This window comes from Diadema antillarum, unplaced genomic scaffold (assembly GCF_040938485.1).
Source record: "Diadema antillarum isolate AM-2024a unplaced genomic scaffold, OU_Dant_1.0 scf00000034, whole genome shotgun sequence".
In the NCBI taxonomy this organism is placed as follows: Eukaryota; Metazoa; Echinodermata; class Echinoidea; order Diadematoida; family Diadematidae; genus Diadema; species Diadema antillarum.
The window spans coordinates 177,461-190,283 of record NW_027270923.1 but is presented as its reverse complement, the minus strand read 5'-3'; the positions used below and the strand labels follow the sequence as shown (position 1 = coordinate 190,283).

General features: G+C 38.5%; 1 protein-coding gene across 2 annotated transcripts in view; it reads left to right on the top strand.

Annotated features, from left to right (window-relative positions):
* LOC139743595 (integrin beta-1-like) overlaps positions 1-12,823 on the top strand; it is a 159,792-nt gene that overhangs the window by 113,316 nt on the left and 33,653 nt on the right. For both annotated transcript variants that reach the window (XM_071654080.1, XM_071654073.1), the window contains exon 3: positions 11,031-11,122. In XM_071654080.1, the coding sequence (XP_071510181.1) occupies positions 11,031-11,122 (92 nt within the window). The remainder of the gene's footprint in view (positions 1-11,030; positions 11,123-12,823) is intronic.

Here is a 12,823-nt window from a genome sequence, read left to right as displayed (position 1 = left end):
TTATTGACATCATTTTTCTCCCCTTTCTTATATATAGGTATAACTTTGGCAGTCTTCATTTGACTTGGTACAAGCCCAGTACTAAGTGATAAATTAATAATATATACTAAAGGATCTATTATTTGAAGAATTATATTTTTCAACAAATAATTATCGATTCCATCACAACCTGGGCTTTTCCCTTCTTCCAAATTATGAATAATATCAATAACCTTTTCATTATACGTAGGGTCCAAAAATATAGTTTTAGGATTAGGTATATCTAAAAAATCATAAAACACTTTATTAGATGAAGGGATACTATGTGATAAATTTTTCCCAATCGATGCAAAAAAATCATTAAAAATTTCGGCCATACCAGCAGGTACATTGCTTGAGGTATTACCCCATCGTACTTCTGAAATACTAGATACATCATTAGATGTATTAATAACATCTTTTATTGTTTTCCAAATATTCTTAATATCATTTTCATACTTCATTATCTGGTTGACATAAAATTTTCTCTTTTGTAAACGCAATAAATTAGTAAGCGTGTTTTTATAAGTCACATATTTTTGTCTGTTTTTATCCGTAGGGTTACTCCTGTATTTATAAAACAAATTATTTTTTCTATTAATCGATCTTAAAAGTGATTGGGTTATCCACGGGAGTCTTGGAGTTCTTTTATAAGAACTTTTCCTTGTGCAAAACGGAATATGTTCATCAATTTTAGAAGTGATAGTTTTCATAAAATAATCATAACACAAATCAAGATCGGTATTGTTGTATACAAAAAACCAATCAATATCTTTTAAACTATTTTGCAAATTAATAAGATTATTGGCCGTAATCTTACGACGTCTCTGATAATTATTTTGCCTAGGAGATAACTTAATTGGCACTTGTGTAAAGATTGGATAATGATCAGAGATGTCAGATAAAACAATACCAGACTCGGGAATTGGGAGAATATTACAAAAAAATATTATCAATTAAAGTGGCAGATCGGTCAGTAACACGGGTCGGCTTAGAAATTAACGGTAATAAAGAAACAGACATTAAGGTTTCTACAAATTCTTGCGAAATATGTTGGGAGTTACATTTCATAAGATCAATATTGAAATCACCCATTAAATATACATGTTTATTTGTAAAAATAGAGTTCTGCATTAAATTTTGCATATACAACAAAAAATCATTCGGATTCGATCCAGGGGGTCTGTAAACAACTCCAATCAGTATATTTTTCCCATTCGGGTTTACCATTTCAACAAAAAGAGATTCAACTACATCAGTCATGACATTCAATTCTTCGTGGATAGAATATTCAAATTTGTTGGGGATGTATAAACCCACGCCACCACCCATTCTTTCTTTTCTATTTCTGTACACGAAATCAAAGCCGGATATAGAAAATAAATGACTTATATTGGGAGTCAACCATGTTTCGGTCAGACCTATAGCAGAACAGTTATTACCAGAGTTTTCTAAAAATAATCGCAACTTATCAAAATTTCTACTTATGCTTCGTATATTTCATATTCGTCTTCAAAAGCTTTGACTTCATATCAAACAACGGGGTGTTAATATGGCTTTCTTAGACAGGAATGAGGACCAGAAGGAGGAAAAAGCTGATAGCTAGATTTTTTTTCTCAAAGTATATTACCTGAGAGCATGTGGTTCATCCAACGAAGCGTTACCAAAAATTGCACATTATTTTTGTGAAGCGACAACGCATTGTATATCTATCAATAAAAGGTGCATTGCAGCATGGGGGTAAGTTTGTGTCAAAAGCAAATGAGAAGACTCGTTTTTCATCTATCAAAGATGACTCGCTGGCTGAAAACTGGCCTAAAATTACTGATCTTTATTTTGATTACGCACTTTTATTACCATTAGGATGAAGACAGATATATTTCCCTCAAAAGTCTAATCGTTAAGCATTAGGCCCATCTTATCTGTCACACTTTCTTTACTAGTGGGGGTACAATGGGTGGGGTTGACTTGCATACATATGTGTTTTCATGCGTATTTTGTTGTTGTTTTACTGAGGGAATTCGGTGATAATTTGAGTTGAGTTAGACTTGACTGACTCTATTACCACTCTCTTCATCACTTTGATAAATCATATACACAGAGTGTAAAACATTTTTCAACGATACAAATAAATACCCTACATTATAATTCATCCTATATGCTACTGCTCACTGTGCAGTTTGTGTAACAATGGTCGTGTATGGTGGACGAACGTAATATGAACAGCAAAGAGTGGTATCCTGAAAAAAGGACTGTAAAGTCAGACATGAATAACGCGTATGAAGAGAATATTAGGAAAAAGAAAACAAAAGGGAAGAAGCGGACGATGGGTGTAAAAAACAGTAACCGGAAAGTTGCTGGTTGTTTATCACAGATAATGTGACCTCTATACGAAAACTATCCTCCTGCTATAGCTCCGCGCGTGAGCGCCGAAAAGGTGGCGGAGATAATCTCGAGCATCACTCAACCTTGAACTGGGGGATGATGGCTCACGGGCCGTCATGCATGCAAATAGTAAAAGAACGCCTGACTGGGAGGACAAGATGGGAAGCCGGATCGACGAAAGACACATTGGGAGGACAAGATGGGAAGCCGGATCGACGAAAGACACATCCTTTGATTTGAGTTTTAGAGCTTTATCTTTATTTCCCACCCCCCCCCCCCTTTTTGTTAAGGATGGGGATTGTGGTAGGTGGTTCTCCTTTTTGCGAGAGGATATAGTACACACGGGACAGAATATTGTGTTGATGGGGTACGGGGAGCTTGTCACAGTACAGAAAGAAGGAAAAAAGATGACCCCTTCATTTGCTGAGGCATCTAGGATGATCAACGGCGCATCATGAAGTCCATGAGGGACACGACACAGTCATTTTCGGATCCATTAATCCCCATCTATTACTTACTTCATTCATACGTGCCCAGTTGGAACTTTCCATTTCCTTGTAGGGGTATCAGCTATAGTATTACTATCAAGTGCCTTGATTTAAAAAGAAAAAAAAAGTTGGACAGACTTCGTAGACTGGTTTCGGGATGTTTGTTCTAAATCCTCTATTTTACATTTAGCTGTAAAAAGGGAAAGTGGTTTTATAGAAATTTTCGTGAAAGGATGGACGTCATTATCACTTGAAAGGGTCACTTGTTCGGGGATACATTCCAAGAATACATTCCAAGAGACTAATGCAAGGTACAAATGAGATATGCGAAAGTTCGACCGAAAGAAAAAGTACATACCAAAACTTGTACTCTAAGTGTGCATCCTTGTATGTCTTGTTTTGGTGGCACAATACTGTCACCACTTGCGGATAACCTTATTTAGTAGTTCTCAGTTACGGAAACAAGACTCAATAGATATTTTAAACTCTTCTTCTATAATGGTTTGTAACGAATTGTAGATTTTTTCCCCCTCGAGAGACCCGCCCAAAATCAAGTATGTTTTTTTTTTTCATTTCTTTCTTCATTTCCATTTTCATCAATGCATATAAGTGTACAAAGCATATCATTGTAAAAACAAAACAAAACACAGTATCTGAATTTGATAATCAAAATATAGTATCCATCACTCAATAGATGTCTGGCGACTTTTTGTTTGTTTTGAGGTGCAGGGTCACATATATCGATTATGCACGTATTCTCATCGTGTCTAGATCGCGTTTTTTTTTTCTTTCGATATGCCCTTGCCTTGAAGTTCTATCTAAACTTACTTATGCTCATAGATTGACATTGTGATGACATTGTATTTAAATCTATGTACATGTAGGCCCTACAATGAAACATGATCAATCCACTTTATATACGTAAAGTCGCTATAAACTTGCTAATACTTTAATCGGTGAATTGACAAAAGAGTAACTCTTTTATACTCTGCGTAGTGAGGGTGTTAAGCGCAAACGACCAACCTCAGGAAGTGACTTGAGTCCATCTTGACCCGGTCTAGGTCCGGGGAGAAAATAATATAACAGTTGCAGGACTGACTTCATTTCGGACAAGCGAGGAGGACGGCCTGGATTAGACATTATTGAGAAGCAAGGGCCAATCGATCTAATTGCCAAATGACCAAGCTCCGACTGACCTCACTCCGAGCAAAACTTACACACAAAAAATTACCCGAGTCAGTTTACTCATTTTAGGTCGAATCTACTGAGTCATTGCTGTTGTGACACATCTTTTAAGTTCTTCTGAGTAAAAAGACTCGTTTTACCGAATCTAACGAGTAAAATGACGCACACCGAATTACAATAATGAGTCACGAAATCGATGACTCATATTGCATCATCTCTATTTGACTCAGTAACTGTTATAAATGAGTCAACCGACTCAAATTATGTGGCATGTGAGTCCAATGAGACGATTATAATCGATCATGTAATAACTTCAAGCAAAAAATGAACTATTTTTCAGAAAATATTTTCTGAAATGTATTTCTGATTTTGTCGCGGATGGTAAATTGCATAATTTTCAAATATTTATGATTTCATATAATTTATGAAATATTCAGCGCTGTTATCAGAAGATAAGTCTTGAATAAATGAATATAAAATCTACTTCAAAACAGTAACCACATACATAAATACAATTTTACGACATGGGTATATATTAGAAGCATTGTCTCGTGATGTGTAGTTAGGCGTATCCGGGCACTTACCCCCTGGGTAACTACCCTCCGGATAACTACCACCCGGATAATTACCCCCCAGGTCTATTCCCCCTTAGGGCGACTACCCCCCGGACAACTACCCTCCTAGGGCAATCACCCTCCAGGGCCATTACCCCCTAGGACAACTACCACCCGGTCATCTACCCTCCTAGGGCAACTACCCCCAAGGGCAATTACCCCTAGGACATCTACCCCCCGGATAACTACCCTCTGGGTAACTACCCCCTGGATGACTACCCCCCGGATAACTACTCCCCAGATAACTACCACCCGGATAACTACCCCCTGGATAACTACCCCCTGGAGAACTACCCCCTGGGTAACTACCCCCCGGAGATCTACCCCCCGGATAACTACCCCCCGGATAACTACCCCCCGGATAACTACCCCCCGGATAACTACCATAACCCGGATAATTACTCCCCGGATAACTACCCCCAGGATAACTACCACCCGGATTACTACCCCCCCCCCATTAACCATACCCCGAACCCCCCCCCCCGCCCCCTCCTAATACTTACCTACTGGACAACCCTCCCTCCCCGCCCCCCGAAAGTTACCACCCGTCGTATATTTTCCATAAGTTCATAACACCATATCAGAAGATGCACCTTTCTCTTACACTGTCATCACTCTTTTGGCTTGTCATTTATTTTCTACCGTTATAACACATGATAGACGATAAACATAAGAAAAGGAGAGTTGATTTCACTGCAATTCATATTCCCTTAACATTAGCGAGGGACTCTTCGATATAAAGCCGTAATTTCTGATAGGATCCGGGCACGGTTTTATGAAAGTTATCAGTCCTGACAAGCTGTCAGTTCCACACAATTACCAATCGCTGTAGGTCGATCAAAGCAGGTCCATGGTAACAAGTCAGTGACTCGAGCTTATCAATCAAGCAGAACCCATGGTTTTATTGAAATTATTAGAGACTAACAAGATATCATAACTGGCAACTTTTATCAAAAGGTGTCCTAATCTGTCCTGAGAGTAAAATTACAGCTTGTTTTACAAACAAGTAGAATTGTGCTAGTTTTCAAATTAAATGTTCTCGACACTTTAAGAGGAAATCCAGTTCAAATATAAGTTAGTGTCATTAGAAAGAGTAAAATATTACGAGTTTAACGGTATTTCTTTCTTCCTTTTTTTTTACAAAACACCCCTAGTTGTTAACGAAGTCTTTTGTCCTGCACCCTCTTTTTGAATAGATCTAGGGAGAGTTGTAGTTGACAGAATCCTTTTTACATTATAGGGCTGCTCTGTTTTATCCCGGCCATTTCAAGAGTATTTTTTTTCAAAAAATTGAATCCTTCTTGGAATAACATGCTCTTTAATATTTCGTAAGGGGTTTCTAATTATCTCACCCAAAAGATGTTTAAAACCTGAAGTTAGGTCTCGACCAAAACCAGACGATATGAAAAAATGTTGTTTTTTTTTTCAATTCAAATAGCAAACGTGTTCGAAAATAACAATGAGAGACGTAATTTTCTGGGGGAGAGTTATTGTAAGAGGGGTGATTGTTTGGAGCCTAATTTTAATAAGGAGTAATTGTCAAGGGAGGTAATGCTCTGCAGTGATCATACCAAGGAGGTGACAATCTCTTCCCACATCCTTGATATACTAGTTGTTAATATGCCCAATAATGCAGTAGGGCAATTCTGAAATGAGCGTTAACGGTATAACAGTAAAATAGTTACAAAATTGATGAAACAATGCAAAGAAAGCAAATTAAGACAGAGACGAAGTACACAAATAAAGATACAGTGCACTCCCGTTACAACGAACACGGTTATAACGAAATTTCGTTATAACGAAGCAAAACTTCTGGTCCCAAAATTATCGCCATTAAAGTCTATGGTACAAAATTCGCTTATATGAAGACGGTTATAACAAAATTTTCGTTATCACGAAGTCTTTTCTGAGCGCCACTGACAAAGAAAAACAAAAGAAATGCGCTCCGTTATAACGAAATGCGGATCGCATTCGAAAATGCGTAGCGGAACAAGCATTATTAAAGCGTCTCTGCATGAGCGAACGCATCATTGAATGTTCACTCCGTGTATCACGCAAAGTTTCCGAGGGGAACTTGCGTTGTTGTAATAAAATAATTTGAATTCAGATAAGGTTTGTTTCATTGTTCCGAAGTCCTTTAATACAAAACACACAGATTCTGATAAAACTAAATGTCCGTTAGTTCGGAAATGAAAGAGGGTTTGTTATTAAGCACATTTTGGCGTTATTCCAAAGGTTCGTTAATTCGATAATAAAATATGGTCCTTATTCTTATTCTTATACGGTTCGTTAGTCCGAAAATGATAGGAATTCAAAACGTTCGTTAATCGGAACATTACAAAAAGTATCGTTAATCCATGGTAGAAAAAGGAGAGTACACTAACAAAACTTAAGAATTGCAATCTTTATAATCGTCTTAAGATAAATAAATCTTCGAAATAACTAACCTTTCTCATTTTTTTTTCGTTAACAAAATTTCTTCGGAATAACGAACCTTATTTCATTTTCGGATGAAAAAGCCTTCGGAACAACGGACTTTCTGACTAGTGAACCTTTTTCTTTTTTTGATTTATAAACATTCAGAATGACGAACCTCATTTCATTTTCAGATCAACGAACCTTCGGAAAATGAACAATATATTATTTTGATCTAAATTATGAACTTTCGGAATAATGATTCTGCGGAAATGCGAACCTTCACATAAACAAACCATCGGAATCCCGGGAATGGCGAAACTTCGGAATAAGGAGTCTTCGGAGTAACGTACTTTAGTAAGAAAAGAACCTTTGGAATAGCGAACTGTAACCAAATCCTACACCGTCATTTTCTACACATGTGTGACAACACAAACAACTTTATGCTCTTTTTAAAATGTAATATTTAAACGAAATTAAAAAGGTATTCTCCCATTTCACATAGCTTTCCAGCGTATGATGAGGATTCAACAAACAGAATTTTTTATGCGTGGTTTCCTTCTTTTCGTTATACATTGCATATTATATTTGTTCGGTTACAACGAAATTTCGTTAAAACGAAAAAAAAAAAAAACTGCCGGTCCTGAGCATTTCGTTTTAACGGGAGTGCACTGCACATGAACACACACGAGATAAATCCCTTGTAATGAGAGAAAGAGGAAAGGTGAGTTATGAATGACAGGAATAGACTACCTTCACGGTGGACAGAGAAAAGCGAGAGGGAAGAGGAAGATGATGGGTCAAAACCAGGGCACGTGAGGCATGAGATATAAGCTCCTCAAAATAAAGAAGTGTTACATGGAGTTGTGGTAAACGATAGACAATTGTGGTTAAAAAAATATTGCAAAAAGTTTAACTCATTCTGAAGAGTAACATTTCTTCAAAATGTCTTTAGTTCAATGGTAAAGGCATTCAAACTTAAAACTTCTTTTATACTATACTATCAAGAGAAATCCGAAATTTCGGAACAGTAAAAGAAAATACAGATTTAGCGAAAATAGTTTGGTTAAAGGCATTGACATTTACTGGATTACCGGGTAGGATATGAAGGGACAGCTTCGTTTTTTTATGAACATAGAGTCAAAATACAGAGGGAGAAATTAAGCTTTTACATAAATTGTCCTAAGTGCAAACGATACAAATCGTAAATCTTTAAGATGTTGTTTTCATAAAATGATGTATCAGTATGGCATCTCCGTGATTCCTGGCAAATAATACAAAGAACTTCGTTTCCTGTAGTAATGATATTCTTTTTATTAAAGGTAAGATGGGGGGGGGGGGGCAATGACCCGGGAGGTAGTTACCCAGGGGGTAATTGGCGTGGTGCACTGTCCTGGGGGTAATTTTCGTCTTGATAGTTATAGGGGAGGGGGAGTTGTAGGCTTGCTTATCCGGGGTAATCATCCATGGGAAGTTATCGAAGGGTGTAGTTATCGGGTGGAAGTTATCTGGGGTCTAGTTATCGGAGGAGGGGGTAATTAACCTGGGGATAATTATCCTAGTAGTAATTATCGGGGGGGGGGGGGTAGTTATCCGGAGGGTAATTATCCGGGGGGGGGGGGGGGGGGTGATTATCCGGGGGTAATTATCCGGGGGGTAATTATCCAAGGGGTAATTATCCGGGGGGTAGTTATCCGGGGGTTAGTTATCCGGGGGTAGTTATCCTGGGGGTAGTTACCCAGGGGGTAGTTCTCCGGGGGGTAGTTACCCAGGGGGTAGTTCTCCGGGGGGTAGTTATCCAGGGGGTAGTTCTCCGGGGGGTAGTTACCCAGGGGGTAGTTTTCCGGGGGGTAGTTATCCAGGGGGTAGTTATCCGAGGGGGTAGTTATCCAGGGGTAGTTATCCGAGGGGTAGTTATCCAGGGGGTAGTTTTCCTAAGGGGAAATTGCCCTGGGGGTGATTGCCCTAGGAGGGTAGTTGTCCGGGGGGTAGTTGTCCTAGGGGGTAATTACCCTGGAGGGTAATTGCCCTTGGAGGGTAGTTGTCCGGGGGGTAGTTGCCCTAGGGGGGAATTGTCCTGGGGGGTAATTATCCGGGTGGTAGTTATCCGGAGGGTGGTTTTCCAGGGGGTACTGTTCCTAGAACCGTAGTTAGGTACTAGGAATAAGTTAAGAGTAGGTTAGGAATAGGTTAGGGATAGGATTGTAGGCTACCACAAGATATAGGATCTGATTCCCTACCCCCGTCTACGGTCGTGCTGCATGCGTAGGTCAGCGACTGGATCAGCATGCTGAACAAGAGACGTTTCAATCATTTTGCGTTTCGATTCTCACACAGTAAGTCACTTGACTCAGCATACTGAGTCACTTGACTCATTTAGTGACTTTACTGAGTAAAAAGACTCAATATTTGGCAAAAGTGTGTCACCACACGGACAAACTGAAGACTCACGCAAATGAGTCATTTGACTCAGCTGTTTGACTCAACTGTTTCACTACTGAGTCAAGTGACTCAGTTTTTTTTTTTTGAGTCAAGTGACTCAGTAAGCGTGAGTGAAAAGACTCAATGATTGGAAAAAGTATGTCGCCTCACGGACAAACCTGAAAACTCACGCAAATGAGTCATTTGACTCAGATTTTTTTTGTGTGTGTAGATTGATGATTTCGTTAATTCGTCGGGCGAGGCGTGACGTGAGTTTGACGTCTGTTGCATGGATTGTTGTTTTATTTTTGGAAGGTTTAAAAGATTTGACAGCGAAAACATCATGAACAACAAGGCATATATGTGACCGTGCACCTCAAAACGAACATAGAGTCGCACACACTGATTTTGCGTGAGGACTACAAATAAAGTGAAATGGGTCAACCTAGCCGAACTTGACTTTTTCATATTTTCTGAAAGGGCGGGTCTTCTTTTACATTATGCTAAAATTTGGTATCATAAAACGGGCAGGAAAGTGTGTTTTTTAGCAGTTTATCTCGAACATTTTTGATAGAATATAGTGTGATTAGGTGTGTCTTTAGGATCCCTTTTTCATTTCTGAAAAACCTTGTCCACACTCTTCATTTTCAACTCTAATAACTTTTGAAAGGATAGTGTTACTGCTTTGAAAGTTGGCATTAATTATGGACAGAATATGGTCTTAACTAAAAATTCATGTGTGGCGACTTTTTGTTTGTTTTGAGGTGCAGGGTCACATATAAAGAAAAAAAAAACTTATCAAGTAAACAGTCCATAAGGAGATAACTTTACTACGCGACAGCAAAGCTGATAATGGATATCTACCGCACGAATGACATATTATTTGTACATGGTATAAACTGACTGGCGGAGCACAGAAGACATTGGATATTCCATCAGGAGAAAATACTGGCATGATATTCGGGGAGCGAGGTTATTTGTCCCGACGTGGCATTGATCCACTCGAAACCTACTCGAAACAAAGCTTTTCAAATCATGAAGTTCGAACTTTTAAACAACTGTCAAAGTAGGCGTATATATACAAGTTATCGGTCATATGGTTATTGTTGGCGTTCGTTAGGTATTTCCTTACACAATGTTGTTATTCCGTTAGAGAACATAAGAATTATTGTGCACATGTTAGCAAATAATATAGGTACCTGTACTTGCTGCATACATAAATTTTTTGTATGATATATCCCGTTATCACGTCGCCATGTTTATCCCAGCGATGGCTGAGGTATAATGTTGCTAATTTATATCAAGATAATTATCAAAGGTGATGTGGACTGGTACTTCCGTGGAACATTACGTGATAGTGTATTCACCAGCCTTGTAATCAGCCAGTGCAGTAGTTCCTTAGGGGTTAGAGATTTGAATTGTAATGACATCATGTTTAATATTAACAATTTATACTTCAGTATGTCTTTTAATTCTCCTTTTTGATGTTCCTTTCCCTTCCCAGCGGCAGAAGAGCTCAGTTCCATATGTCAAGGAGCTCAAGACTGCGGGGCTTGTATTTCAGTCAACCCAAACTGTGCTTGGTGTACGACAGACGTAAGTAAATATTTTTTGGTCTGATATTTTTTTTTCTCTCTGTAATATTGTACTCTGGTGCTTTCTGTATATTTCTGGTACTTTTCCCACTTCTTCTTCCGGAATGGATATAGCTATAGTTATCAGCCTTGTACCGGTTTGATTGCGGAATAGGTCACACAACAGCTTTCACTTTCTCCCAGCATGGAAATTCTAGATTTTGTTAGATTTAGTTTTCTTATTTTTGGTGGGAATTTCACTGGGCTAATCATTCGTAATGGATATTGTGGCGACTGATATGACAACTGCTGCCAGGGATTGTTCCGAGATTGCTGGTTGACATAAACTTCTCACGACTATTGAAGTCAATAATTCATGTTCTCAGATTATTGATTTTGGTGTTGATAGTACACACACACACACAAAAAAAAATCTGAGTCAAATGACTCATTTGCGTGAGTCTTCAGTTTGTCCGTGAGGTGACACACTTTTGCCAAATATTGAGTCTTTTTACTCACGCTTACTGAGTCACTTGACCCAGTAGTGAAACAGCTGAGTCAAACAGCTGAGTCAAATGACTCATTTGCGTGAGTCTTCAGTTTGTCCGTGTGGTGTTATATTTAGCAGGCAAATGTTTCACGGAGCAGCGGCTGCCATTTCTTTCGTTCTGAAGCGATCGCCAATTGGATCAAAAGAAAGCGCCAACGGTTTCGAACATACGGGGGGGGGGGGGGTTGGGGGAGCAGAAAAACCCCCAAACAACCCAAAACAAACAAGATAAGAACAAAACGTAATGATGACGCGGATATATACAAATTTCGGCTCACTCGCTCGTACTAATTTAGAGTATTTTTTAAAGTCTTCAGTTTGGGTCGTCACTATATCTCGTAAGAATTGTAAGATTTAATAAGCAAAAAGTGACAAGAATTTCATGTTTTGTAAGCTGAAATACAAAGTTTTTCGGCTCGCTCGCTGCGCTCGCTCGCGCCAAAATTTATCCCAAAAAAAGAGATAAGAACAAAACGTGATGATGACGCAGAAATATACAAATTTCGACTCACTCGCGCGTACTAATTTAGAGTATTTTTTAAAGTCCTCAGTTTGTTGGTATAAATCGTTATCGTCGTCACTATATCTTGATTAGAATAGTAAGATTTAATAAGCAAAAAATGACAAGAATTCCATGTTTTGTTAGCTGAAATACAAAAATTTTCGGCACGCTCGCTGCGCTCGCTCGCCAAAATTTATTTTAAAAAGAGATAAGAACAAATCGTGATGATGCCGCGGAAATATACACATTTCGGCTCACTCGCGCGTACTAATTTAGAGTAGTTTTTCTAAGTCCTCAGTTTGTTGGTATTAATCGTTATCTATAAGGCCGTCACTATATCTTTATTAGAATTGTAAAATTTGATAAGCAAAAATTGACAAGAATTCCATGTTTTGTTAGCTGAAATACAAATTTTTCGGCTCGCTCGCTGCGCTCGCTCGCCAAAATGTATAAAAAAAGAGTTAAGAACAAATCGTGATGATGCCGCGGAAATATACAAATTTCAGCTCACTCGCGCTTACTAATTTAGAGTATTTTTTAAAGTCCTCAGTTTGTTGGTATAAACACACTTTTGCCAAATATTGAGTCTTTTTACTCAGTAAAGTCACTAAATGAGTCAAGTGACTCAGTATGCTGAGTCAAGCGACTCACTGTGCGAGAATCGAAACGCA